Genomic DNA, 27972 nt, shown 5'->3' on the forward strand with positions numbered 1-27972 from the left:
CCCGTCACGTGACCGCGGCAGCGCCTGGGAAACGCCGGCGGCCAGGCAAGATGGCCGCGCACCTGTCGTACGGGCGGGTGAACCTGAACGTGCTGCGCGAGGCGGTGCGTCGCGAGCTGCGCGAGTTTCTCGACAAGTGCGCGGGGAGCAAGGTGAGGGGCGAGGCCCGGCGCCACCCTGCCGGAGCCCGGCGCCACCCTGCCGGAGCCCGGCGCGGCTGTGCGAGGCCCCGGTGGGGAGGGGGTGCCCCCAGGCCGCTGCTCGGCGACCGCGGAGTCAACTCCCGTCCCGGCAGCCCCGAGCTCTCCCGCCTGCGAGAACGTCGTCCCTTCCAGTCCTGAAGCACCCACGCCCGCAGCTCCCTCCACACACGGCGTGAGACGAGGGTGGAGTTACCTGAAACTTTGTAACTTGGGTCTTTAACGCGGATCATGTTGCCTGTTAAAGCCCCCAGCTCTCAAGGGAGGCGGGCTAGGTCCGGGACTGTGGAGTTTCCTTCCCCTTTTCCCACTCTTTGTTAGTTCGAGGCAGTCTCGCTCTGTAGCCCAGGCTGGCCTCGAACTCAGCGAGCTCCACCTGCCCCTGCCTCTGGAGTGCTGGGATTAAAGGCGTGTGCACGGCTCTCTATTTTATGTGAGTCGATCCCTGCCCGTGTAGACTGACAGTTCCTGGTTGTGTAACCCGGATTAGCCCCCAACTCCTCAGTCTCTTGCCTCAGCCTACCAAGTTCTGGCATTACAGACATGAGCCATCATTTGCCTAGACGTGAGACTTGCTTTTAAGAATTATTCTTACTCTATTTGCCTAGACGTGAGACTTTCTTTTCAGCCTTGTTCTTTCTCTATTCTGAGATTTACGAATCATCCCCCACTCCTCTCTAGGGAACTGAGTACTAACCTGAGGCGCTTAAAGAACCCGTTTTGGAAAATAATGCGAGTCCCAAGTACGATGGTTACTTGCTGCTGCTGAGTCAAGAAGGCAGATTAAATCACAGGGTCCCATATTAGATGGAAAACGATGCCTAAATTAGATAGATATGATAGATTGTATGGACAGCAGGATTATGGCTGTGGTATTATAGTGCTACTAAGTGTCACTCCTGGAGGAAGCAGCGATTACTGACCCCAGTATCACATCTGCCACTCATGAAAATTTTACTTAGACTCTTAGGCTATGAATATGATTAGAGCCTGTAAAAATCTTAACTCCAAATTTTAGGAAAAGATTCCCTGGAGCTGGAGAGGTGGCTCAGCGGTGAAGAGGGAATGCTCCTCTCAGTTCCTGGCATCTATAGTAGGCAACTGAGAATCACCTGTAACTCCAGATTGGGGTGCAGGGGGGGGCACCTGACCCTCTGGCCTCTGATGGGAACTGCAGTCACACACACATACCCCATGGATAAACACACACAGCTGCACATAATTAAAATAAAATGGGAGTGGGATGCAGGGAAAAATAAACCTTAAAAATATATATTCCCACTGGGTGGTGGTGGTGCATGCCTTTAATCCCTGCACTCGGGAGGCAGAGGCAGGTGGATCTCTGTGAGTTCGAGGCCAGCCTGGGCTACCAAGTGAGTTCCAGGAAAGGCACAAAGCTACACAGAGAAACCCTGTTGCGGAAAAACCAAAAAAAAAAAAAAAAAAGAACAACAAAAATATATATATATATATGTATATGTATATATATATATTCCTACTGTGTATAATTGCCATTTTCTGTTGCTATTGTTGGAATTCCTGAGAATATCTGAAACAAGGGAGCATGTCTCCTCTCTTACAGGCAATTGTGTGGGATGAATACTTAACAGGACCGTTTGGACTGATTGCACAGTATTCGCTACTAAAGGTAATGTGCCGTGTGGGATTTGTTCAAGAATTAATAATTGAACTTAGTATTGGTAATGGGGTTTTTACATATTTTCCTGAATAATCACTTACAAACCTATTTGATCCGTACACACGCCGATGATGTTAATACATGGTTAACATTCTTTGTAGAGGGTGCTGCTCAGTGGGGTGTACTTGCCTAGTATGCACGAGGCCCTGGAATTGATGTCTGGCATCAGAGAAGAAACAGCAACAGAAAACATTCGGCACACAGCACTGTCTTGTGTGACCGTGACCTGGTGCCTTTGATGGCTTTTTCTGTCAGTAGTTCGACTGCCATGCAGAAACAATGGCTCTGTCTTGAAGCTTGGTCCTTTATGTGTTTTAATTATTTATAAGTAATTATGAGTTATTATTAAATCTGAAGATGACAGAGGTCAGGGTTTCTACTAACCTTTTGTGTATGCTTCCCTAGGAACATGAAGTGGAAAAAATGTTCACACTCAAAGGAAATCGTTTGCCGGCAGCTGATGTCAAGAATATCATTTTTTTGGTCAGACCCAGGCTAGAATTGATGGATATAATTGCTGAGAATGTGCTCAGGTACCTCAGAGCTTTGCGGTTCAAAAGGAGTTGGGCTTTAAAAGTTTTTTTTAGACTTATTTATTTATTTACTTTGGAGGGTGGGTATGTGCCATGGTGCCTGTGTGGAGGTCAGAAGACACCTGGTGGGAATGGGTTCTCTTCTTCCATGGAGGTCATCAGGTTTGGTGGTAGGCGCTTTCCCCTGTTGAACTTTTCCTGCCCAGGAGTTGTTTTTATACTGGCTTCAATAATCCGAGTACCTTTGCCCTGTAGCACCCTCTTGCCAGAGTGTTGGAAGGCCATCTTTTGGAAGAGAAGGGCCAGACACAGAAGAATATTTGGGGAGAGGCAGGAGGCTTGTGAGAGTGCTCTGAGTAGCTTGAGAGAAATAACTTGCCTATCTCAGGATAGCTAGAAGTTCAAACCTCTGTCAGCAGAGAGAAGAACCCTGCCTTAAAAAACACAGCAACTAGCTGGGCGGTGGTGGCGCACGCCTGTAATCCCAGCACTCGGGAGGCAGAGGCAGGTGGATCTCTGTGAGTTTGAGGCCAGCCTAGTCTACAGAGTGAGATCCAGGGCAGGCTCCAAAGCTACAGAGAGAACCCCTGTCTCGAAAAACCAAAAACATAGCAACCAAAACCTCTAATGGTCTTTTTTTTTTTTTTTTTTTCCCAAAATGCCAGCTGTAGTGTGCTTAAATTTCATAAGCAAAATAAGTAAGGACTGATTAAAGTTTAATGTTGGATCCAATCTATAGAGGAAGCTCTCAGCACAGGCTGCTCTCTGTGGTACAGTTGATTGGTGCAGCTCCTAAAAGCCGGGACTGCATGTGGGCTAATCTTGGCAGTCCACAAACAAGGAGAATAGGAAGTGGGAGTCGGGAGTTAGTTCTCATTTTGATGGAAGACTTGTGCGAAACTGGTTTGCTTAAAGGAGCGTTGGCTGTAACAAAACACAGATGTCCTTTTGAGAGAGCTGGGTTTCTCTGTCTCTGTCCTGTGTCTTTTTCTGTCTCTGTCTTTCTCTCTGTCTCTGGCTTTTTTTTTTTTTTTTTTTTTTTTTTTAAGTGATTGATTGATTGATTTTGAGCTGAGGATTGAACCAAGGGCCTTGCACTTGCTAGGCAAACACTCTACCACTGAGCTAAATCCCCAGCCAATTTATTTTTATTTAATGTGCATTGGTGTTCTGCCTGCATGTATGTCTCTTGGGTCCCTGGAACTGGAGTTACAGACAGTTGTGAGCTGCCATGTGGGTGCTGGGAATTGAACCCAGGTCCTCCGGAAGATCAGCCAGTGCTCTTAACTGCTAAGTCATCTCTCCATTCCCCTCTGTGTCTTTTTCTATCTCTGTCTTTCTCTCTCTCTCTCTCTCTCTGTCTTTCTCTCTCTCTCTGTCTTTCTCTCTCTCTCTGTCTTTCTCTCTCTCTTTGTGTGTGTGTGTGTGTGTGTGTGTATGTGTGTGTGTGTATGTTTATTTGTGTAGGCCAGAAGAGGGTATTGGATCCCCTAGAGCTGGAGTTGTAGGCACTTGTGAGTCATATGATATGGGTGCTGTAATCAATGTTTGATTAACAATTTGGGTACAAGAGTCTGGTGTTTTTTGTTTTTTGTTTTTAAAAGATTTACTTATTTTTATTTTATGTGTATGAGTATTTGACTGCACATATATATGTGCACTGTGTACATGCCTGGTGCCTGTGGAGGCCAGAAGAGGGCATTGGATACCTTGGAACTGGAATTGTAGATAGTTATGAGTTGCCATGTGTGTGCCGGGAACCAAACTGGTGTCCTCTGGAAGAGCAGCCAGTGCTCTTAACCTCTGAGCCATCTCTCCAGCCCTTTGAGAGTCTGTCTTTATGTGTTTCCTTAAGCAGTGTTTGTTTAGTGCATGCCCAGCAGTGGGGATTAAATAAGAAAACCTCCGCCCTAAGGAGTGCATAAGCTAATTAATGATGATTACTTCCTTTGCAGTGAAGACAGACGTGGTCCTACCAGGGATTTCCATATTTTGTTTGTGCCCCGCCGGAGCCTGCTGTGTGAGCAGCGGTTGAAGGACCTGGGTGTTTTGGGATCCTTTATCTATCGAGAGGAATACAGTTTAGATCTCATTCCATTTGATGGGGACCTCTTATCCATGGAATCAGAGGATGCATTCAAAGTAAGGTTGACAGTTCCTTAATATCAAACTTTTATTTTTTAAAGGCAGGGTTTCAGTGTGTGGCCCTGGATAGCCTAGAACTCACTATATAGACCAGGCTGCCCTGAAAATCACAGAGATTTCACCTGCCTCTGCCTCTGAGTGCTGGGATTAAAGCCGAGCACCACCATGACTGGCCTTCAGACATTCCTTTTTTTGTTGGGCCTATTACTGGAATGTCATGCTACACTTCCATTTGCATCTGTGGTGAGGCCCGCCTCACATGTAAGATGTCCAGTACGTTCTCTGTGGGAAAATGCTTGCTCATTTTTCCTGCCTGCTTCTCCTCCTTCTCCTTCTCTTCCTTTTTCTGTGTATGTGTCGTGTGTGTGTGTGTGTGTGTGTGTGTGTGGTGTGTGTGTGTGTGTGTGTGTGTGGTGTGTGTGTGTGTGTGTGTGTGGTGTGTGTGTGTGTGCGTGTGCGTGTGTGTGTGTGCGTATGTGGTGTGTGCGTGTGTGTGTGTGTGTATGTGGTGTGTGTGTGTATGTGGTGTGTGTGTGTGTGTGGCGTGTGTGTGTGTGCGCGTGTGTGTGTGTGTGGCGTGTGTGTGTGTGTGGTGTGCGTGTGCGTGTGTGTGTGTGCGTATGTGGTGTGTGCGTGTGTGTGTGTGTGGCGTGTGTGTGTGTGTATGTGGTGTGTGTGTGTATGTGGTGTGTGTGTGTGGCGTGTGTGTGTGTGGTGTGTGTGTGTGTGGTGTGTGTGTGTGCGTGTGCGTGTGTGTGTGTGCGTATGTGGTGTGTGCGTGTGTGTGTGTGGCGTGTGTGTGTGTGTGTGTATGTGGTGTGTGTGTGTATGTGGTGTGTGTGTGTATGTGGTGTGTGTGTGTATGTGGTGTGTGTGTGTGTGTGTGGCGTGTGTGTGTGTGCGTGTGTGTGTGTGTGTGGCGTGTGTGTGGTGTGTGTGTGTGTGTGTGTGTGTGCGCGTGTGTGTGTGTGTGTGTATGTGGCGTGTGTGTGTGGGGTGTGTGTATGTGGCGTGTGTGTGTGGGGTGTGTGTGTGTGTGTGTATGTGGTGTGTGTGTGTGTGTGTGTGTGTGTGTGTGTATGTGGCGTGTGTGTGTGTGTATGTGGTGTGTGTGTGTGTGTGTGTGTGTGTGTGTGTGTTTGGAAGAGGACATCCTGCACCATCACTGTCTGTCTCAGTCCCTTGAGACAGGGTCTCTCCCTGAACTGAAGGTCAGACTGGTCGCCAGCAGGTTCGGACAGTCCTCCCATCTGTGCCCACAGCTCTAGGCTTACACAAGTGCCTGTTCCGTCATTTTGACACGTGTGTGGGATTTGAACCCAGCTACTTAGGCTTAAACAGCAAGAGTTCTTAACCACTGAGCTGCCTCTCCAGACAGCTCCTCCCCACCCCCACCCAATTTTTTAAAAGGGTGGCCTTGCTCCATAGTCTGATTTTCTTACTTGTCATCCTCCTCCTCAGCCTCCTGAGTGTTCAGATTATGGACCTGCCGGCTCCCATTGTTCTTTTTGTTTGTTTTTGGTATTTTGTTTAATGTTCATTCATGGACACAATGTATTTGACTCAAACCTATTTTGCTATTTTAGGAAAAGATCTCATGTAGCCCAGGCTGACCTTGAACTCCTGATCCTCCTGCTTCTAATTCCCAAGTGCTGGAAGTGCAGCTGTGTATACCTGGCTAGTTCCAGTTTTTTGTTTTTTATTTTTCAGGAATTATTTATGTATTTAATATTTATTTTTGTTTTCTGAGACAGGGTTTCTCTGTGTAGCCCTGGCTGTTCTGGAACTCATTCTGTAGACCAGGCTGGCCTTGAACTCACAGAGACACAACTGACCCTGCCTCCCAAGTGCTAGAATGAAAGGCTTCCGCCACCACATCCGGATAGGAATTCTTTATACAATTTACTCCTTTATTTTTTAAGTATTTTTTTTGCTTTTGAGTCTTTTTTTTTTTTTTTTTTGGTTTTGGTTTTGGTTTTTCAAGACAGGGTTTCTCTGTGTAGCTTTGCTCCTTTTTTCCTGGAACTCGCTTTGGAGACCAGGCTGGCCTCGAACTCACAGAGATCTGCCTGGCTCTGCCTCCCGAGTGCTGAGATGAAAGGCATGCACCGCCACTGCCTGGCCTATTCTTTTTTTGGGGGGTTGTTGTTTATGTGTTACAGGTATTTTGTCTGCAAGTGTGGTTGTGTACCCACATGTGTTTCTGATGTCCACAGAGGCCAAAAGAGTGGTCAGCGTTATAAATGATTGGGAGCTGCCGTGTGGATGCTGGGAATTGAACCTAGGTGCTCTAAAAAAGCAGCCAGTGCTCTTAACCACTGATCCTATCTTTACCCCTTTAAAGTCTTGAATTAAACACCTACTATCCCAGCACCTGGGAAGCTGAGAGACAAGGATTGAGAGGCTGAGCCCAGCTTGACCACAGTAGGGAGACTTTAAAACAAAAAGAGAAAAGGAAACAAAATCCCCAATATTGAAGGTAGTAATTTGAAAGTTTTGTAAATAGCTGGGCATGGTGGCACACAGCTTTCATCCCAACAGGCAGGTGCAGGTGGGTCTGCTTGCCTGGTCTATGTAATTATTTCAGTGTAGCCAGAACTACCTAGCGAGACCCTGTCTCAACCCTGCCCTGTCCCCCAAAACTTTGTAAATGTAAGATACTCACATAGTACTTTTTTTTTTTTTTTAAGTTAAAAAGGACACAGAGTGAGGAGGAGACCATTTCCCCTGGGTCTCAGACCTCTTTGCACAGCTTATCTCTCCTTTAGTTTTAGTGGGTTTTAAGAATTCTTCTCAGGGTTGGGGAGTTAGCTCAGTGGTAGAGTGCTTGCCTAGCAAGTGCAAGGCCCAGGGTTCGATCCTCAGCTCCACAAAACAAAAAACAAAAAGAAAACAAAACCAGAAACAAAACAAAACAAAACAACTTCTCATTTTTTTTTTCCTTAATTTTATTTATTTATTTATTTATTTATTTATTGTGTATACAGTGTTCTGTTTGCATGTGTCCCTGCAGGCCAGAAGAGGGTGCCAGATCTCATGGTTGTGAGCCACCATGTGGTTGCTGGGAATTGATCTCAGGACCTCTGGAAGAGCAGTCAGTGCTCTAACCTCTGAGCCATCTCTCCAGCCCAAGTTCTTTTTCTGACAGGCTTTCTGCAGCCCTCACTCATAGCACATACACTACTCTGTCTGTCTGTCCCCCAGGTTTCAGAACTGAGAGCTTTGACTGAAGTTAATGGCAGCCCCAGTTCTGATGGTGTTTACATGATCCTAAATAGTCCAGCACAGTTTGGTGTTTCATAGCTCCCGGAGAGACGTCTAGATCTTTGCGTGCTTCTGGCTTTACTGTGTAGTGTATAAAATCTGAGATGGTGCTCACCCTACTAGTCATTCAGTGTCATCACAGCATTGGCAACTTCATTTTCGTAACTAAAAACTGCTCTATCTGAAGTCAGACAGCCTAGTAAAAACTATGGAGCTTCTGTTGTGTGGGTGAGTAAGTTTGGCGCCCAAAATATGAGCTTTTAAATATTAATGTGTGGTAGCATTCATCCTAAAATGCTCTTGTAGCTTAAAATGCCACATGGGATTCCTTGTGCAAGGAGTGGGCTGTTAATACATATTATTCCCTCCCTGTTCTGGTAGGCAAGGGCCCCAGCTGGTCCAGTGCTATTTCCAGTGAGTAGCCAATACGATCATCATTCAGGGTTAAATCTGTTGTTACTAGAATGTAGCTCAGAAGTGGAACAATGTGCTTGAGGCCCTGGGTTTCATTCCTAGAACTACCAAACACAAGAAAAGAAAATGTGGAATGCCAGGTTTGTGTCACACTCTTTTAATCCCAGCACTTGGAGGCAGAGGAGGTGGATCTCTGAGTTTGAGGCCAGCATGGTCTACAAAGTGAGTTCCAGTGTAGCCAGAGTTACACAGAGAAACTTTGTCTTCAAAATCCAATGACAACAAACCCATGAAAACCCTGTCACTAGTTTGAAAATCTTTTTTTAAGATAGAATTATAAAAGGAGAGTGTTTGTAGTGATACAGCCTTTTATGATGAAACGAAACGTGGGTTGTCATATTCTCTCACTTCCAAGTGTTCCAGAGCATGTATCTCATGGTATTCTTGTGTGGTGGTATTGTGTTCCCCAAAATATTGTGCACCCTAATAAACTTATCTGGGGTCAGGGCACAGAACAGCCACTAGATACAGAGGCTAGAAAATGGTGGCACTCACACCTTTAATCCTAACATTCCAGAGGCAGAGATCCATCTGGATCTCTGTGAGTTCAAAGCCACACTGGAAACAGCTAGGCATGGTGACTCACGCCTTTAATCCTAGGGATTTGATGGTAGAAAACAGAAAGGTATATAAGGTATGAAGACCAGGAACTAGAAGCATTTGGCTGGTTAAGCTTTTAGGCTTCTGAGTAACAGTTCAGCTTAGATTCATTCTGGATGAGGATTCAGAGGCTTCCAGTCTGAGGAAACAGGATCAGCTGAGGAACTGGTGAGGTGAGGAAGCTGTGGCTTGTTCTCCTTCTCTGATCTTCCAGCGTTCACCCCAATACCTGGCCCAAGTTAGATTTTATTAATGAGACCTTTGAAGATTCCTGCTGCAATCTTGTCCCCGCTGTTGTGCTGGGGAAAGGTTAAAAACAGCAGCTCCGGGAGAAGTCACTGACGGCTTTCAGTGTGAAGCACAGATTCCTGTGACGTCTCTGCTGAGACAGCCCCCTTCCTGCTCAGAACTCCACCATTCCCTCTCATCCCCTGGTCCTGCTTCCAGCTTTGAGTAGCACTGGGGACCTTGGGACAAAAAGAACCATTTTTTTGTTTTGTGTTTTTTGGGACAGAGTCTCACTGTATGTCCTTGGGTGGCTTGGAATGCTCTTCAGACCAGGCTGGCCTTGAACTCAGGGATCTGCTTGCCTCTCCTCCTGAGTCCTAGGATTAAAGATGTGTAACGCCAAGCTGGACTACAAAAGAAAACCATTTTGGCTTTTTTCATTTTTATCTTTGCTTATCTCCAACGGGGTCTCATGTAGCCCAGGGTGGCCTGGGACTTCTGTCCCCTGCTCATCCTTCTGTACCGATCCCCCAGCCACCATTTTGACTTGTAAGTGGATGGTGATTGTAAAACAGCCCCAAGTAAATGATGGCCCCCAGTAACTGGCCTTTATCTCCACAGGAGTGCTACCTGGAGGATGACCAGACAAGCCTGTACCACGCAGCCAAGGGGCTGATGACCCTGCAGGCGCTGTATGGGACCATCCCCCACATCTTTGGGAAAGGAGAGTGTGCTCGGGTGAGAATCCTACTTTCTGGTTGTATCCAGAAGAGTGGCCAACAGAGACGCAGCCAATCCTCGCCACTCTTGCATTCCGTGTTAAAGACTTTGTCTCTTCCTTGGCAGTTCACAGATCACTCTCCAGTCGGGGCTCACCCACTGGACATGTTAGCAGAGGTGACCGAGGTGACAAGTGTCTTTTTCACAGTCAGGCTTTTCACACTTTTGCACTTGTTGGTGGTTTTACTGTTTAAATGCATCCGAAGCATGGTGTGAGGTGTGTAGTGTGATATACAGCGAATGTTGTGCATCAGCTAAGTTCCATGTGGCCCGAGTCACAGCTCTTGGCCTTCCGTCCTGTATGAATGACTCAATAACATATCATCAGGTGACCAAACACTGATGCATGACATAAGGTTTGGTATTGATCTATTGATAAAAGTTGTGATGGAGGCAGGAGAGATGGCTCAGTGCTTAAGAGTATTTCCTGCTCTTCCAGAGGACCTGGTTCAATTCTCAGCACCCACATCAAAGAAGAGTCACCTATACTTCCAGATTGGGGATCCGATGCCCTCTTCGGACCAACTTGAGCACTGCACTCATATGCACAAAGCCACGCCCAGACACACAAATAAATAAAAATAACTAAATCATCTTTAAATTTACTTTACTTTATATGGGGAGAGATTTACGTGCATCTGTGAGTTTATGTGTACCATATGGATGCATGTAACCCATGAAGGTCAGAGGTGGTCTGGATGGATTCTCTGTAACTGGAGTTACACATGGTTGTGAGCCACCAGAGGTGGGGGCTGGGAACTGAGCCCAGGTTCTCTGCAAGACCAGTAAGGGCTCCTAACCACTGAGCTGTTTCTCCTGCCCTAAAAATAATTAGATCTTTAAAAAAAAAATGAAAGCTGGGACCAGAGACTCACAGTTACCTGTGTTTTTCTCTTGGGAACAGCACTGTTTACCACCATCTCCAGAGACTGGAGAATGGAACTGCAAGGTCGCTGTGTCTGATAGCGTGTCTGACTGGGGCCCAGGGGCCACTCTTGACTCCAGGTTGGGATGGTGGTTAACCACAGGTGCTTCTTGATAGCAGTGTATTTCATTACCAGTCCTGGCCCAGCAGCTTCTCTGCTTTTTCACCTTGGACTGTTGATTTGTTTGTAGCAGAGGCATGACCTCTGCAGCTCCCAGGAGGCCCCACTTGACCCCATGTTTTGTTTCCAGCAAGTGGCCAACATGATGGTGAGGATGAAGAGGGAGTTCACAGGAAGCCAAAACTCAGTGTTCCCCGTGTTTGATAACCTCCTGCTGCTTGATCGGAACGTGGATCTGTTAACACCGCTCGCCACCCAGCTCACATACGAAGGACTCATCGATGAGATTTACGGCATTCAGAACAGTAAGTGGAGGGATGTCAGCTTTCACGGGTTGCTAATAAGATAGAAGCCCCTGTCGTGTGGAGGCTGCTGCTTTTCGGTTCGTGCTTAAGCATTGTTTGAGTGGAAAGATCCTATTTTTCTTCTACTTTCCCTCCCCTTCCCTGTCTTGTGTTTTGAAACAGTGTTAGCCCAAGCTATTGTGGAGTGTACCTGGTGGTCCAGGCTAGTCTTTGCCTCCCTAGTGTTGTGATGACTCTAAGGTGTGAGTTCTCATACCTAACTAAAAATTCATTTTCTGATGATGGTTTGAAAGTAGAGACCAAAACAAATTATTGTTTTTATTTCTTTGAAGCAAGTTGGCAGCATATAAAGCCATTCATTTTTTGAGCCGGGCGGTGGTGGTCCACATCTTTAGTTTCAGCACTCGGGCGCCAGGCAGATGTCTGAGTTCAGGGTCAGCCTGGTCTACAGAGCAAGTTCCAGGACAGCCAGAGCTACACAGAGAAACCCTGTCTCAAAAAACAAACAAAAGGCGGGTGGTGGTGGTGCATGCCTTTAATCCCAGCACTCAGGAGGCAGAGGCGGGCGGATCTTTGTGAGTTGTCGGCCAGCCTGGTCTACAGAGTGAGATCCAGGAAAGGCGCAAAGCTACACAGAGAAACCCTTTCTCAAAAATAAAAATAAAAATAAAAATAAATAAAAATAAATAAAAACACACACACAAAAAAATGCTATTAGTTCTTGGCTTGCAAAAATCTCCAGAATGTCACTTGAGGAATCAACATTCCAGAAAACATGATGAAGGTTTGTGTGAAACTGTATGTTGCCGTTTATTTTCCAGACTGTTCTAAATAGTTGAGAACATTGTACAACATTGCAGCGCCACAGAAGTAACAAATATGGACCGTGAGAAGCTGTACAGCCAGTTTATTCCCGTTATAAACTGCTCATGTCTGTGTATGTGTTGGTGATACACAGTGCACAGATGACCAAATGAGAACACGCAGGACAGGGACGTAGCTGAGAGGGGAGTGAGGTACTCTTCCTCTTTTATCGTTTGTTTATTTTGAGACCGAGTCTCACAGTGTGGACCAGCCTGGCCTGGAACTCATAGGGATCCACCTGCCTCTGCCTTCCGAGAACTGAGATTAAAGATGAGTGTCATAACACCCACCTTATTTATCATTATCTTTTCAAATATTCTTTGGGGACTGGAGAGATGGCTCAGAGGTTAAGAGCACTGACTGCTCTTCCAGAGGTCCTGAGTTCAATTCCCAGCACCACACAGCAGCTCACACCTGTCTGTAACTCCAGTTCCAGGGCTTCTGACACCCTCACACAGACATATATGCAGACAAAACACCAATGAACATAAAATAAAAATAAATTAAAGAAAAAAAGAATATTTAAAAAATATTCTTAATCTCTTGACAGTTTCATACATGTATATATTTTGATCATATTTACCTTATTTAAATTTTTCCATTGATGAATGTTATCTCAGCACACGTGGAATGCAATATTAAAATTCACAGTGTTTGCAAGTTTTTGGAGTTATTCACCTAATGTAGGACATTTGTATCATTTTCCATAACCATCAAAGTACCTGTGCATAAAACCTTTTATTATCGTAGGTCAGAACCTTCTGTTCCCAGATTCCATAATGTAGATTTTTTTTTTCTTCTTCTTCTTTTTTTTTTTGGTTTTTCTGTGGAACATTTGTTTAGTGATGCAAAGATGTGTTGTTCCCATGCAAAGATGTGTTGTTCCCCCCCCCCCCCCCCCGCCGGAGCTAAGGATTGAACCTAGGGCCTTGTGCTTGCTATGCAAGTGCTCTACCACTGAGCTAAATCCCCAACCCCTTTTTTGGTTTTCCGAGACAGGGTTTCTCTTTGTAGCTTTGCGTCTTTCCTGGAACTCACTTAGTAGACCAGGCTGGCCTCGAACTCACAGAGATCCACCTGGCTCTGCCTCCCGAGTGCTGGGATTAAAGGCGTGCGCCACCACTGCCTGGCCTATAATGTAGGATTTTTAAGGGTCACAAAGTGTTAGTACCATGTAGCTGGCAAGATGACTTGTCTAGTATAGGTACTTGATGCCAAGCCTGACGCCCTGAGTGACCCTGGGACCCACACGGTGGAAGGAGGGCGCTGCCTCCCACAAGCTGTACACACAGTAACTGAAAATAGTTAAAGAACATGTTAAGATTATGAGAAGCTTGGTGCATGTTTCGTTTACTCTCTTTTCGTCTTCTTTTATTTTGAGCTGAGAATCGAACCCAGGGCCTTGCGCTTGCTAGGCAAATGTTCTACTACTGAGTTAAATCCTTTACTTTCATGGTGCAGTCGTGTGTGTGTGTGTGTGTGTGTGTGTGTGTGTGTGTGTGTGTGTGTGTGTGTAAAACTGGAACAGAAGTTTCATTTTAAAAGCCCCCACCATAGGGCTGGAGAGATGGCTCAGTGGTTATGAGCACTGGCTTCTCTTCCAGGACCCAGCACTCACATGGTGACTCACAGCTGTCTAACTCCAGGGATCCAATGTTCCAGTGTCCCCTTCTGGTCTCCTTGGGTACCAGACACACATGGCATACAAACATGTATGTCATATATGTCAAAACATCCATACACATCAAAATAATGAATCTCCACCACCTTTTGCTACTTCTTATGAATACTCTGGAATGTTCTCTCTTGTTTGCTGCTGCTGTTTTGTGGATATATGGTGCAAGCTGGCCTCAAACTCACAGCAGGCCTCCTGCCTCCACCTTCTGAGTGCTAGGAGTCACCTGGGCACGTCCATGCTGGTGAGATTTCCTTCACAAACTGGCATTGTTGCAGTGGTTTCTGTATCTGTCCAGAATTACAGTCAGCTCCGTGGTAGGGGTGTAGAAGAGCCACTGTGCTGGGCATGGGCCATCGAGAGTGCGTTTCTCTTCTAACGCTCAGTATTGAAGTCCTGCTCGATTTGTGCTGACAAATAAACCCCCTGCCATTCTGCAGTGAGGTGCTGGTGGCATCCCGGGTGCAGGCATTTGACTCTGGAGTCTTTCAGTAACTGCTCAAGTGCGTGTTCCCTCCACCCTCAGGCTATGTGAAGTTACCGCCAGAGAAGTTTGCGCCCAAGAAGCAGGGCGGCAGTGGTGGGAAGGACCTTCCCACGGAGGCCAAGAAGCTCCAGCTGAATTCTGCAGAGGAGCTTTATGCCGAGATCCGAGACAAGAACTTCAACGCAGTGGGCTCTGTGCTCAGCAAGAAGGCAAAGATCATCTCAGCAGCCTTTGAGGTGAGGCAAGCCTGGGCTGACACCACTCCAACCCCTACCCCCCTGGCCCTACAACCACCCAGCCCCCACCCCTCCAGTGCTGACGGACAACAGTCCTGGTCACAGCAGGAGATTTGCCCACCCAGGCTTCTACTTGCCTGAGAGATTTCAGTCTGTAAGTCAGGTACACACCAAACTAACAAAGCATAAGGAAATTTATTTGAAAATAATTCCTTGGGGTTGGGGATTTAGCTCAGTGGTAGAGCGCTTGCTAGGCCCTGGGTTCAATCCTCAACTCTGGGAAAAAAAAAAAAGAGAAGAATTCCTTGATGTGCTCATAATTTGATCCATTATTTAAAGACAAAAGCAAATTTGCATGCGAGGGAGGTGCCTGTGCTTGTTGATTTTTATGTAAAGCATTGAATCTTGGCTGAATATTTGATACTTGGAACATAGAGTTTTTAAGAGTGGATTGATACTTTGATTTTATAATCGTGAATGCTGAGACTGCCCCTTCCTATATAATATACAGTAAAGAATGACAGCGGTGTGTTTAGGGCCATTTCAGAAATAATTGGAACCGGGCATGGTTGCACACCACTTTAATTTCAGCACTTGATAGGCAAAGACAGATGGAGCTCTGGTCAGCCAGGGCTGCAAATGAAACCCTGTATCCAAAATATATATATGGAAGAAAAAATGAAACTATTGGAAATTAAAGGTTCTCCCGTGTGTGTGTGTGTGTGTGTGTGTGTGTGTGTGTGCGCGCGCGCGCGTGTGTGTGTATCTGGAAGCCAGATCAGCCCACCTCAGGTAATGCTTCTCAGGAGGTGTTCACTTTGGTTTTTATTGTTGTTTTTTTTTTGGTTTTGTTTTTTGGGGGGGTTTTGTTTGTTTGTTTGTTTGTTTTGAGATAGAATTTCTTTGTGTAGCCCTAGCTGTCTTAGAACTAGCTCTGCATTACCAGCCTAGGCTTTCAGACTTTCTCTCTGGCCTGTAACAGCAGCTCTGTGTTAAGGGTGAGAGAGCATGGGTGTTGATGTTTTCACAAATGAGGTCCGGTGACCTTCTGTTGTAACCTTTCCTCCTCCCTCGAGGATGCCCACTGCAGTAGACAGACAGAGAGGGCATCTCGTGGGGAGGTCAGGTCAGGCCAGCATGGCGGTGGCAGGGGAGCTCACCCTGTGATGAACAATAATGAGATCAAAATCCCCTGCCGCCCAGAGCTTCATTAGCACCTTCCTGTCTCCGCTTGTCTTGAACCGGTTTGTTCTTGTTGAGCTGGTTTGGAAATGTGGGGAGTCGGCAGACTTACAGAATGACAGTGTACACTCTGGAGACAGAAACTGGGAACGTTTTTTGAAAAGTGCTTTTTGTCTTTGTTGTTGTGTTTCTGGTTTCCGGTATTACCTTTCTTGGGGATTCTGTCTGTAGAGTAACTCCTGCAGACAGTTTTGGATGACATTATTAAAATGTTCTCAGTAATCGAAGTTCACTTTGTTCATGGGCTGCACTCATTGTGAGATTCAGTGTTCGATGGGATTTGTTTCTATTACACAGAAAATTTTTTTGCTGTTTGTTTTTGATTTTTGAAATGGTCTCATGGCTGAGGATGACCTTGAACTTCTGATCCTGTGTCTTCCCAAGTCCTGGAGTTCTAAGTCAGCTCTGGCATGTCTGACTTAGACATTTCCTGCTCTTTGTGGTTTCTTCTGCACAGAACTTAAATTTTTTTTTATCGTGTGTGTGTGTGCGTGTGCGCGCGCACGTGTGCATGCACCGAATGGGAATAAGAGAATACCTTGAGGGAGTTCTCTCCTTCCACGCTGTAGGTCCTGGGTGAAGCTGCCCCTGTCACCATACTTACCTTTTCTGTGACTTTGGAGCTGGGTTTAAATAGATTTGCATTTTCCCTCTCTTGATGATATTGAAACATGACATGCTCTGGGATGTTCATCCTGCCTCACGGAGCTGCCGCCCATTCTCTTCTGTTGCAGGAGAGGCACAATGCCAAGACGGTGGGGGAGATTAAGCAGTTCGTTTCCCAGCTGCCCCACATGCAGGCCGCCAGGGGATCTCTCGCCAACCACACCTCAATTGCAGAGTTAATCAAAGATGTCACCAGTAAGTATCCTTTCCTGTGGTTCTTTCCTCCTGGGACTGGAGTGTGTGTACATTGTATTGTCCAACACCCTGGTCATCAGCACCTTGGTCCTTCCTTGGGGAGGCCAGCTGTGTTTTATGTATTTATTTTATTATTTTTAGTGCTAGGGAGCAAACCAGGGCTTGTTAATGTGAAGCAAGAGCTTAACCACTGAGCCACCCACAGTAAGTTCCATTTTAGCATAAAGTACATCACAAGAGACATATAAGTGTATGACCTTTTTAAGTAGGGTATACGTAGCCCAGGTTGGCCTTAAACTTGATATATAGTCAGGTCTGGCATGAACTCCTGACCTCTTGCCTGCACCACTTTGGGATGGGATGAAAAGTTTGGGCCACTTTGCCCAACTAAGCATATGACTATTAACAGTTGGGAACATTTGTTCGAGTTGAAGCTACAACTCAGCTGTTAAAAGCTTTGGTGCTCTTGTGGGGACCCCAGTTTATGTCCCAGTGCCGTGGCAGGTAGCTCACAGCTGCCTGTGACTCCACCCCAGGGGACCCCACTGACCTCTGAGGGCACCAGCACTCACGCACATACCCATGCACAGACACACTCAGGTATACATAAATCTCTTTTAAAAAGTTCCATTTGTGATTAACTCAGCTGATTTATTGATCATGAGGTAAAATACCTGGAATATGGATAAGAAAAAAGCATTCATCCAGGAGATTGCCCCAGTAATGATATGAAGCAGTTAATGTTTTTCCCATGATGTTTTCCTGTGTGAAGGATTATTTCATTAGAACAGTATGATGTTCTGGGTTTTGCTGGGACTCTAGCTTTGGTCCCCTTAAGAACTGTGCTGCAAAATATAAACCTTGTTACCCTGAACGTGATAGAAGAGAAAGGAGGAAATAGCCTTGAACACATTGGCACAGGAAACAACAGAACACCAGTAACATAGACACTGAGATTGACAATTAATACATGGGACCTCCTGAAACTGAAAAGCTTCTGTAAGGCAAAGGACATTGTCAATAAGACAGAAGTCCACAGAATGGGAAAAGATCTTCACCAACCCCACATCTGACAGGGGGCTGATCTCCAAAATATATAAAGAACTCAAGAAACTAGACATCAAAATACCAAATAATTCTCTAAAAAAAAAAAAGAAAATACCAAATAATCAAATTAAAAAATGGGGTACAGATCTAAACAGAGAATTCTCAACAGAAGAATCTCAAAATGGCTAAAATAGATTTAAAGAATGTTCAGCATCCTTAGTCATCAGGGAGTGCAAATCAAAATGCCTCTGAGATATCATCTTACACTTGTCTGAATGGGTATTATCAAAAATACTGAAGACAGCTTATGTTGGAAAGAATGCAGAGCAAGGGGAACACTCCTCCACTGTTGGTGGAAATGCAAACTTGTACAACTACTGTGGAAATCAGTATGGTGGTTTCTCAGAAAATTGGGAATAAGTCTACCTTAAGACCCAGCTGTACCACTCTTGGGCATATACCCAAAGGATGCTCAATCTTACAACAAGGACACTTGCTCCACTATGTTCATAGCAGCATTGTTTGTTATAGCCAGAACCTGGAAACAACCTAGATTTCCCTCAACCAAAGAATGATAAATAAAATGTGATGAATTTACACAATGGAGTATTACTCAGCTATAAAAAACAATGACATCATGAAATTTATAGGCAAATAGATGGAACTTGAAAAAGTCATCCTAAGTGAGGTAACCCAGACCCAGAAGGACAAACATGGTATGTACTCACTCATAAGTGGATATTAGGAGTAAAGTACAAGATAACCAGCCTACAATCCACAGCCCAGGATAACTAGTACAGGATAACCAGCCTACAGTCCACAGCCCCAGAGAGGCTAGGTAACAAGGAGGGCACAAAGAGTGCCACATGGATTTCCCTGGGAAGGGGAAATAGAAGAGCTCTCCTGGGTAAACTGGGTGGGGATGGGAGGGAATGGGGGGATGGGAACTTGAGGGAGCAGGTTGGGTGGGTTGGAGGCAGGACGGAGGAGGAGAATAATGAAAGCAATGTCTTGATGGGGGGAGGCATTTGGGGTTAGGGAGAAACCTGGTGCCAGGGAAAATGACTATCTGGAAACAGATGCAGAGATCCACAGCCAAGCACTGGGCTGAGCTCCAAGAGTCCTGTTAAAGAGAGGGAGGAAGGATTGTAAGAGCCAGAGGGGCCAAGGTCATCACAGCAGAACCCACAGAAACAACTAGCCTGGGCTCAGAGTCTGGACCGACAGCTAAGGAGCCTGCATGGGCTGACCTAGGCCCTCTGACATATGTGTGACAGTTGTGTGGCTTAGCTGTTGTGGCACTTCTAGCAGTGGCATCAGGGCCAGTCCCCAACACTTGGGCTGGCTTTGGGGAGCCTATTCTCCATACTGGGGTCTAGCCTTAATACACAGTAGTCCTACCTCAACGTGATATGCCATGCTTTGTTGACACCGTGGGAGGCCTGCCCCTTTCTCTACAGAAACAGAGGCGTGGGTGGGGCAGGGTGCAGAGGGGAGGTGGGGAGAAGGAATGGGGAGAGGTGGGAGGGCAAACTGGTCAAGATGTAGAATAAATGAAATTTAGTTAAAAAACAAAACAAAACTGTGCAGAACACCTGTAATCCTAGCACTTGGAAGGCTGAGGCAGGAAGACCATAAATTCAAGGACAGCTTGAGCTACATTGTGAGACTCGGAGACAAGAAAGAAAAGGGAGCCAGGTGGTGGTGCACGCCTTTAACCCCAGCACTCAGGAGGCAGAGGCAGGTGGATCTCTGTGAGTTCAAGGCCAGCCTGGTCTACAGAGCGAGTTCCAGGACAGCTCCAAAGCTACAGAGAAACGCTGTCTTGAAAAATGAAAAAAAGAAAGAAAGGAAGGAAGGAAGGAAGGAAGGAAGGAAGGAAGGAAAGGAAGGAAGGAAGGGAAAGAAAGGGCCTGGGACTGTAGCTCAGTGAGTAGTGTGCTTTCCTGCTGGTGCAGGTCTGGTGGCGTGTGCTGTTGCACCAGCACTGGGGACATTGAAGGCAGGAGGATCTGAAGCTTAAGGTCATTTTCAGTTTATAATGAGTTTAGGACCAGCCTGGGCTACATTAAACTGTACCTTAAAAACAAACTAAGCCAGTGCCGCACGCCTTTAGTGCCAGCACTCAGGAGGTGGAGGCAGGCAGGTCTCTGAGTTCAAGGCCAGCCTGGTCTACAGAGCGAGATCCAAGACAGCCATGGCTACACAGAGAAACCCTGTCTCAAAAAACAAAACAGAAACTTCCTACAGAACTGTCACAAAGAGCCTCATGAGATGTGTTAAATCCTCATGCAAGTCCGTTTGACTGAGATGTAGACGCCAAGGCGTTTGCTCAGTACTCGATGGCATTTGTTTGGTACCAAATGTTAAGAAATATGCTTTAAATCATAGTTCAGGTTTGGAAAATTAGTCCTGTGTCTGCTGGCTGCAAAAGTGGGACATAGTTGACAGGAAGCTGTGTTCCCGGGAGGTGAGTCTCACGGAGACCGAGACTCCCGCCAAGTCCTGACCTGTGTATCTGAGGCGAAGGGTCTCGAAGGAGTCGTGTGTGGATGTAATGCACAGTGCTCTAGGGTTTCCTGGTGGCTCCGGAGTCCTTACCTTTTTGGTTTCGTGTTCCTCGTTTGTTAATCCTGCGTATCAATAGAAGCACAGTACTCAAATCAACTGACACTGTTGAATTTCTAAGACAAAAATTTGCTGATTACGTTGTAGCTTCTGAAGACTTCTTTGATAAGTTAACCGTGGAGCAAGAGTTCATGTCCGGGATAGACACTGATAAGGTACGTGGGTCCATCACCTAAGATTAGAGCCAGATAAGCAGCCCATTGTGGTGTTGTCTGTGTTGTTATTGTTAGAGACAGAAACTCACTGGGTAGCCCTAGCTGTCCTGGAACTTGATATGTAGACCAGGCTGGCCTCCAACTCAGAGATCCTCTTGCCTCTGCCTCCTGAGTTCTCAGGTGAGTTCTGAAAGTGAGCACCACTCTACCTGTCCTCCAACCATTGTTTTGGTTCCGTTTGTGGTGTGTGTGTGTGTGTGTGTGTGTGTGTGTGTGTGTGTGTGTGTGTGTGAGTGTGTGTGTGTGTGATTAAAAAAAGGATATTTGCCTTTTTAGGGTAGGGTTATTGATAGGATGGTACCAGTACCTGTCTAGCATGCCTAGAAATCTTGGGTTCAGACCCAATATTCCTAAAGCAAATAACAACAACGCACACGCACACACCCCAACTGGGCGTGGTGGCCCACACCCATAATCCTAGCTCTTGAGAGATGGAAGCATTTAAGGCCAGCTTTGGCTACATAGCAAGTTTGAGACCAACCTGGGCTACCCTATCTCAAAGCAACAACAAACTCAGGTTATTTTCTTTTTAATTTATTATGCAATTTCTTCAAATATTCTTCACTATTAAAAATAATTAAATTGTTCAATTTGCAAAGGTTTCTATTTTTAAAAAGAATTCCTTTATTACTTCATGCTAGGTAAATTGTTGGTATCTTTTTTTGTTTTTGTTTTTTTTGTTTTTCGAGACAGGGTTTCTCTGTGTAATTCTGATGGCTGTCCCGGAACTCACTCTATAGACCAGGCTGGCTTTGAACTCACAGAGATCCGCCTGGCTCTGCCTCCTGCGTGCTGGGATTAAAGGCATGCGCCACCACCACCCAGCCAGTATCTTTTTTATTTTAGACAAAGTCATATAAACCCCAGACACTGGGCAGCCACTAAGCTGGTTGTCCATGAGGTAGAGGTGTCCGAGCAGGCAATTTGATGGCCAGTGATGTCCTCACCACCTTTGCCATAAGGTTGGAGCATAGGGACGAGGGCGATACCTTCAGCGCGTGTTAGGAAGTAAGGAAACAGCTGTCTTCCCCCATGGTGCCTTTCTATGCCTTGAGCACTAGTTCTTGCCTCCCTAAGCTGCCACCCTTTAATACAGTTCCTCATGTGCTGACCCCCAACCAGGACATCATTTCATTGCTACTTCATAACTAGTTTTGCTACTGTTACGAATCGTGATGTAAATATCTGACATGCAGACAGGCTTAGGTGACCCCTGTGAAGGGTCATTTGACTCCCAAAGGGGTCTTGACCCACAGATTGAGAACCACTGCCTTAGGGGAAATATAGTAGATATCAAATTGCGTTAAGTCCTAGTTTGTCTGTTTATATTTCATTTCTAGGTCAACAGTTACATCGAGGACTGCATTGCCCAGAAGCACCCGCTCATCAAGGTGTTGAGACTGGTCTGCCTTCAGTCTGTGTGCAATAACGGGCTCAAGCAGAAGGTCCTGGATTACTACAGACGGGAGATTCTCCAGGTAGTAGGTGATGGGCGTTCGTTTGCTGAGAGGAAAGAGTCCTTTAATAATCCACTCTCGCCGCTGTTTGGTGGATTGTGGACACGACCTGGTTTGGTTTTTAGAACCTGTTGTTTCTTCTTGTGTGTGCCCATGCCGTGGCATGCCCATGGAGGGTGGACAACTTCAGAGCCTATTTTCCCTCCACCTCCGTGTGTCCCAGCAGGCCATGCGGCAGGTGCTTCATTCACCCTCTGGGCCTTCTCACCAGCCCTGTCTTTAATTTGTATCACTGCTCTCTCTTTAACCTAAATTTTAAAATTATGCTTATTTACTTAGTTATTTAGCATGTTTGTGTGTGTGTGCGCACATGTGCCTGTGCATGCACATATACCATGGCATGCCTGTGGAGGACAGAGGACCACGTTCGGTAGTCAGCCATTTCCTTCCACCATATGGACCCAAGGATTGAACTCAGATCGTCAGGCTTGACAGCAGGCATCTTTACCCAATAAAGCATCTGGCTGGCCTGTGTAAAAACTTTTATTACATTCTTCAGTGGATTTGCATGTGTGTATGTGTATGGGCCCATGTACAGGACAAATTTCTGATTGTTCCTCTACAGGCTTAGCTTGTTAGACTTTATAGTAAGCGGAAATCCACTGCTATTAAATTTTTTTTCCCTATAACCCAGCAGCATGCCACACACATGCATTTGGGAGGCAGAAGCAGACGGAACTCTGGGAGTTCCAGGCCGGCCAGGGCTGTGCAGTGAGATCCTCTCTGAAGAAAACAATGCTCCTATTTGAATGTCTCAGGCAGTATGTATTTGCTATTGCCAGTCAGTGCTCAGTATGTTGTTAGTTTTTGTGGATTTTGTTTTTCTCTTTCTTCAGTTACACAAATGACAGAAATTCTCACGAGATTCTGTAATGCAGGAGTACACGGAGCAAACCGACTGTTGCCCAGCCCTGCCCCGATTCCCTTGTTATCCCCAGATGTAGGCAGGCCAAATGTTTGGTTTACTTCCTTCCTGCTCCCATTTATTCTTTGCGCACAGGATGTGTATGTTCACAGATTTGAGTCAGTGTGTACTTCAAGGTTGGCATGGCTAGATGCAGCTCTACAGGTAGCTGACCCGTGGAGATTGTAAAGTACATCAGCGGTCCACGGGTTAGCGATGACTTGTCTCCTAAAAACCAGAAATAAAATTGTGTGTGCAGTATCGTACTATTAACCATTTTTGTTCTTAAGTGTGTCCAGAGGACTTATCAGTGTGCAGACAAGCCTTTTGAGAGCTAAGTATATGTAGATTTCTTTATTTCTCAGGTTGGGTCATAAAGAATGACTTTGAAGTAAAAATCTTAAATCATTCATGAAACAAAAAGCAGGGTGGACAGGTGGCGGTATATGCCTTTAATCCCAGCACTAGGGAGGCAGAGGCAGGCGGATCTCTGTGAGTTCAAGGCCAGCCTGGTCTACAGAGTGAGATCCAGGAAAGGCACCAAAACTACACAGAGAAACTCTGTCTGGAAAAGCAAAACAAAACAAACAAACAAAAAAAGCAGGGTGAACACTGGTGGGCAAGACGCTAAGGTTCTCCGTCCCTCTGCCCTGTCCCCTGCTCTCTCCACACTCAGTCCTGACCTTGCTAATGAGCTTGGGGTACAAACCACATTGATTTGTTAGAGTGCTGTTCTTTGGAAATCTGCAGGAGGCCTTTTCCTGACCTAACATCACTGCCAAATGCCTTCTCCTTCAGACCTATGGCTATGAGCACATACTGACCTTGAACAACTTGGAGAAGGCTGGCCTGCTAAAGGCTCAGACAGGGGGCAGAAACAATTACCCAACGATTCGGAAAACATTACGGCTATGGATGGACGACGTCAATGAACAAGTAAGATGTGTTTCTGTGCTTGGTTCTAGTAGTTCACTGTGACAGTGTCCACACCTCAGTCTGTACTTCTGCTCCGCTTTCTAAGTGTCACTTCACATTGATCTACTTAGTGTGTGTGTGTGTGTGTGTGTGTGTGTGTGTGTGTGTGTGTGTGTGTGTACAACTTGAAGCAGTTGGATCTTTCCTTCTACCACAGTTCTGGGCCTTGAACTAGGGCTGCCAGGCTTGGCAGCAAGGCGAGTGCGCTTATGCTTTTACTATTTTTGTTTTGTTTTGTTTTGTTTTGTTTTGTTTTGTTTTTTTTGAGACAGGGTTTCTCTGTGTAGCTTTGGAGCCTGTCCTGGGACCTGCTTTGTAGACCAGGCTGGCCTCGAACTCGGAGTGCTGGGATTAAAGGCGTGCACCACCACCACCTAGCATTCTTCGCTCTTTTCTCATGCTTCTGGAAAGGCAACACATGGGGGTGCTGTATCCATCCCCGTCTCAGCAGCAGACAGGATGCTGTCGGTTTGGATAGCTGGAGAGTAATGAAGGTGTGGCCAGAGTGGACCAGCCAGGGGTGATGCTGTCACTTACGGTTCCAGACTGCAGACCATCATAGCCAGGAGGTCACGGTAGCAGGAGCTGGGGGGAGCCAGGCACATCCCATCCCGTCGGGTACAGAGAGGGACGAACCCGCCTGTGCTTGCTGGGGCTCACGTCACCCTTCACTTGGTCAAGGGGCCCTTCCCGTGGGAACGGTGCTCGGTCCTCCCAGCTCAGTTAATGTGAGCAGTGACGCTCAGAGGCCCATTCTGCAGTTAGCAGCCATCGCAGCAGCTGAGGCCTGAAGGACAGGCCATAGGAGTTGTCATGGGAACCAGAGAGAACTGTGTGGCTGAGGGCCTCTGACCTTCGTGTGTGCCACAGCAAGCCAAGCCTTGGTTGTCCCGTGGCACCGAGAGAAGTCAGGGAGTGTTGGCGCAGGGTCCTGGGGAGGGGTGCGGGGACATCGGGAAGAACAGTTCACAGAAACATCCTCTGGTGAGCCCGTCAGCAGTGCACCAGGAAGAGAAGCAGCAGCAGCTGCCACCGCTGCCACGTTCCTCTCAGAGTGCACCTTTGGGGCCAGGTTTTGGTCCTTCCAGAGGGATCCAGGCATCTAGCAGCATTTCCACGCACACCCTTGCTCGTGGTCTGCAGAGAGTCTGGGCGTGACAGTCACCACTTAGTGTGATGTGCCACGTGCACATTTTATCACATAGACGGTGTGCTAGCCAGTTCACTACTTTCCTGACCGTCTGCCCTTCAAACTACCGGCTGCCTAGCAAGGGCTCTAAGAGCCTTCCCGGTGCCCCATTCTGATTCTTTTTCATCCTTTTTAGTGAGGGGGTTGGGTGGGTGGATGGTTTTTTCAAGACAGGGTTTCTCTGTGTAACTTTGTAGTCTGTCCTGGAACTCGAGCTGTAGTTCAGGCTGGCCTTGAATTCATGGAGAGCCACCTGCCTCTGCCTCCTGAGTGCTGGGAATAAAGGCGTGTGCCACCACCACCCAGCTTGTTTGTTTGTTTGTTTATTGGTCCTGGAAATTAAACCCACGCCTCACACATATACATGCTAAACATGTTCTCTAGCACTGAGCTATACTATTTCTTTGTGTGTGTGACTCTTTGTAGTCCAGGCTAGCCTCTAACTCCCTATGTACAAGTGACCTTGAACTCCAGTCTCAATCTCCCGAGTGCACACCTGTAATTCCAGCATTCCAGCAGCTGAGGCAGGACCATCGTAAGTTTGAGACTGTCTTGGCCCACATAGTGAGATCCTATCTCAAACAAACAAATGAAAAGAGTGAAGCCAGGCGAGAGAGAAGGCGCAGTGGTTAAGAGCTCTGAAGGAGGACCCAAGTAGAGTTCCCAGCACCAGGAGCATGTGGTTCACAAGCTCCTGTAGTCCAGCACCTTCAGGGCTCTGCAGGTGCCTGCACACTCACATTCTCACACTCACAGATACATGCTGTACAGATAAATAAAAATAAGCTTTAACAACAGTAAAATGTAAAGCCCTGGGTGCTAAGCATAGGGCCCATTTAAGGTGAATTGGAGCAAGACACAGGCAAGAGGTAATTTGAGTTTCTGTTTCCCAATCAAATAACTTCAGTACCAAAAATCCGCAGGTGGCGCTCAGTCTCTGTATTTTTTTGTAACTGTTGGCAGAACCCCACAGACATCTCCTATGTGTACAGCGGTTATGCGCCACTCAGTGTGCGTCTTGCTCAACTCCTTTCCCGGCCGGGTTGGCGGAGCATCGAGGAGGTTCTCCGAATTCTCCCGGGGCCCCACTTTGAAGAACGGCAGCCGCTGCCCACTGGGCTACAGAAGAAACGTAAGTTTCATCTCCTGTCCACAGTCAGTGTGCCGCTCATGTGGCTTGTGTTGTGCGATGGTTTTGTAAAAGACATTTGTAAAGTTCCTAGGCATCAGAGTGGAGTCGTTGCTAATGTACAGTGGAAGCCCCGAGCTGTACTCTGCCCCTAGGAATAGCAGCTTTCAGCCTGCATTGAGCCCCCAGAGCTCGGTGTGTTAAGATTAAAACCGGCATTCCAGAGCCTCAGATGAACTGGCTGTACCAAGGTGCACTTGGACTTTTATACTTTCTGGTTTTTAAATATATTTATGATTATCGTGTGTGAGTGTGTGTGTGTGTGTGTGTGTGTGTGTGTGTGTGTGTGTGTGTGTGTATGCCTATGCCTGGAGAGGTTAGAGTTACAGGCAGTTGTGAGCTGCCTGATGTGGGTACTGGGAAATTAAACTCTTCTCTGCAAGGAATAATATACATTCTTAACTGCTGAGCCATCATCTCTGCAGCCCTTTTATACACTTTTAAATGAAATAAAGTATTTCACGAGGCAGCAGTAATAGATATTGTTGAATTCTGAAATGTTCACATTTTAGGCCAACCAGGAGAAAACCGAGTCACGCTGATATTTTTCCTCGGGGGTGTGACCTTTGCGGAAATCGCCGCCCTGCGCTTTCTCTCCCAGCTGGAAGATGGAGGCACTGAGTATGTGATTGCCACCACTAAACTGATGAATGGAAGCAGCTGGATGGAGGCTCTCATGGAAAAGCCACGATAAGTCTGAAGACGACCAGGCCCAGGACAGTGGTTTTGTGTTGAGGGCTAAGCCAGCATTGACCCAGTGCTTGCTCTTCCCTACAGAGAAGAGCACATTTGTGTCTGCGGTCTCTACCAATGTGATTCCTAAGGCGAGTTTTGTTTGCTTCTGAAAAATCAAGAAGCTTGGAGGATTTCTTGATGTGAGGAAGTTCCTGCCCTCTCTGATTTAGTTGAGTCTGTGCAGGTTCCCTGCCTATGAAGGACTCTCTGCTGAAGATCGAGCTGATTACCGGGCAGCTTCTTCGAATTAGCCATCCAAAGGCACTTCTGAGTGCATGTGTTATCTCTGAGACAGGCCAGTGTAGATGCCGCTGCGGGGGCTTCAGTTTTCTCCCGTGTCCCTTGTGACCCCAGCATCCAGCTGATCTCCTACTGTGAGTAGTGGCAGCTTTTAAGTTTCTTCATGACGCTCTGTCACCATGGTAACTGCCATATGCACCTCTCTAGCACTCTGGCTGTACTTAAGTTCACACATCCCTTTTAATTGAAAATACTCAGCTGCACAGTCCCTGGCCTGGTGACTGTGGCCACTGCGGTCCTCTCAGTCCAGCAGAGGCGGGGGGGCCACCACTGCTGCCAGGAGTGAGCCACGCCGAGAGCAGGCATGGTGGTGAAGCAGGGAGTTCATGTGTGTTTCCACCCGCCGCCGCCTCTCAGCATCTGGAGCAGTGAAGGGCACCCACATGGGACCCCGTTGATGGCTTTTCTGTCGTCACTCAAGGCTTCAGAAAAATTAGCCAGGCTCAACATTGCCCAGGTCCCAACCCGGGTGTGGTTTCTGTGGTTAATTACTAACCACAAGTTTCCTTCTCGTTTTCTTCATGTAAGAATTAAGAACAGTACACTGCACATTATAAGTGAAAGAAACGTGAAAAACACAAAACACAGGAATGGGGGCTGCAGAGATGGCTCAGAGGATAAAGAGCACCGGTTA

At 46.7% G+C, this 27972-nt stretch overlaps 1 protein-coding gene across 1 annotated transcript; it reads left to right on the forward strand.

The window, feature by feature from the left end:
* Vps33a (VPS33A core subunit of CORVET and HOPS complexes) lies at positions 1-27958 on the forward strand. Its single transcript, XM_036172483.1, has 13 exons — positions 1-152; positions 1783-1848; positions 2305-2432; positions 4388-4574; positions 9765-9881; positions 11100-11274; positions 14340-14536; positions 16513-16639; positions 20402-20469; positions 21870-22007; positions 23749-23886; positions 26078-26246; positions 26816-27958. The coding sequence occupies exons 1-13, from the start codon at positions 51-53 to the stop codon at positions 26995-26997; spliced, it is 1794 nt and encodes a 597-aa protein (XP_036028376.1). The 5' UTR covers positions 1-50; the 3' UTR covers positions 26998-27958.
* The last annotated feature ends 14 nt before the right edge of the window (positions 27959-27972 follow it).

This window comes from Onychomys torridus, chromosome 22, assembly GCF_903995425.1.
Source record: "Onychomys torridus chromosome 22, mOncTor1.1, whole genome shotgun sequence".
NCBI classification, from domain to species: domain Eukaryota; kingdom Metazoa; phylum Chordata; class Mammalia; order Rodentia; family Cricetidae; genus Onychomys; species Onychomys torridus.

What these genes read in the sequence shown, in the direction of transcription:
- Vps33a (XM_036172483.1), top strand. Translation starts at nt 51, where the DNA reads ATGGCCGCGCACCTGTCGTACGGGCGGGTGAACCTGAACGTGCTGCGC. An exon ending in ACAAGTGCGCGGGGAGCAAG is followed by an intron (nt 153 to 1,782) that starts GTGAGGGGCGAG and finishes CCTCTCTTACAG; the next exon opens with GCAATTGTGTGGGATGAATA. An exon ending in GGAAAGGAGAGTGTGCTCGG is followed by an intron (nt 9,882 to 11,099) that starts GTGAGAATCCTA and finishes TTTTGTTTCCAG; the next exon opens with CAAGTGGCCAACATGATGGT.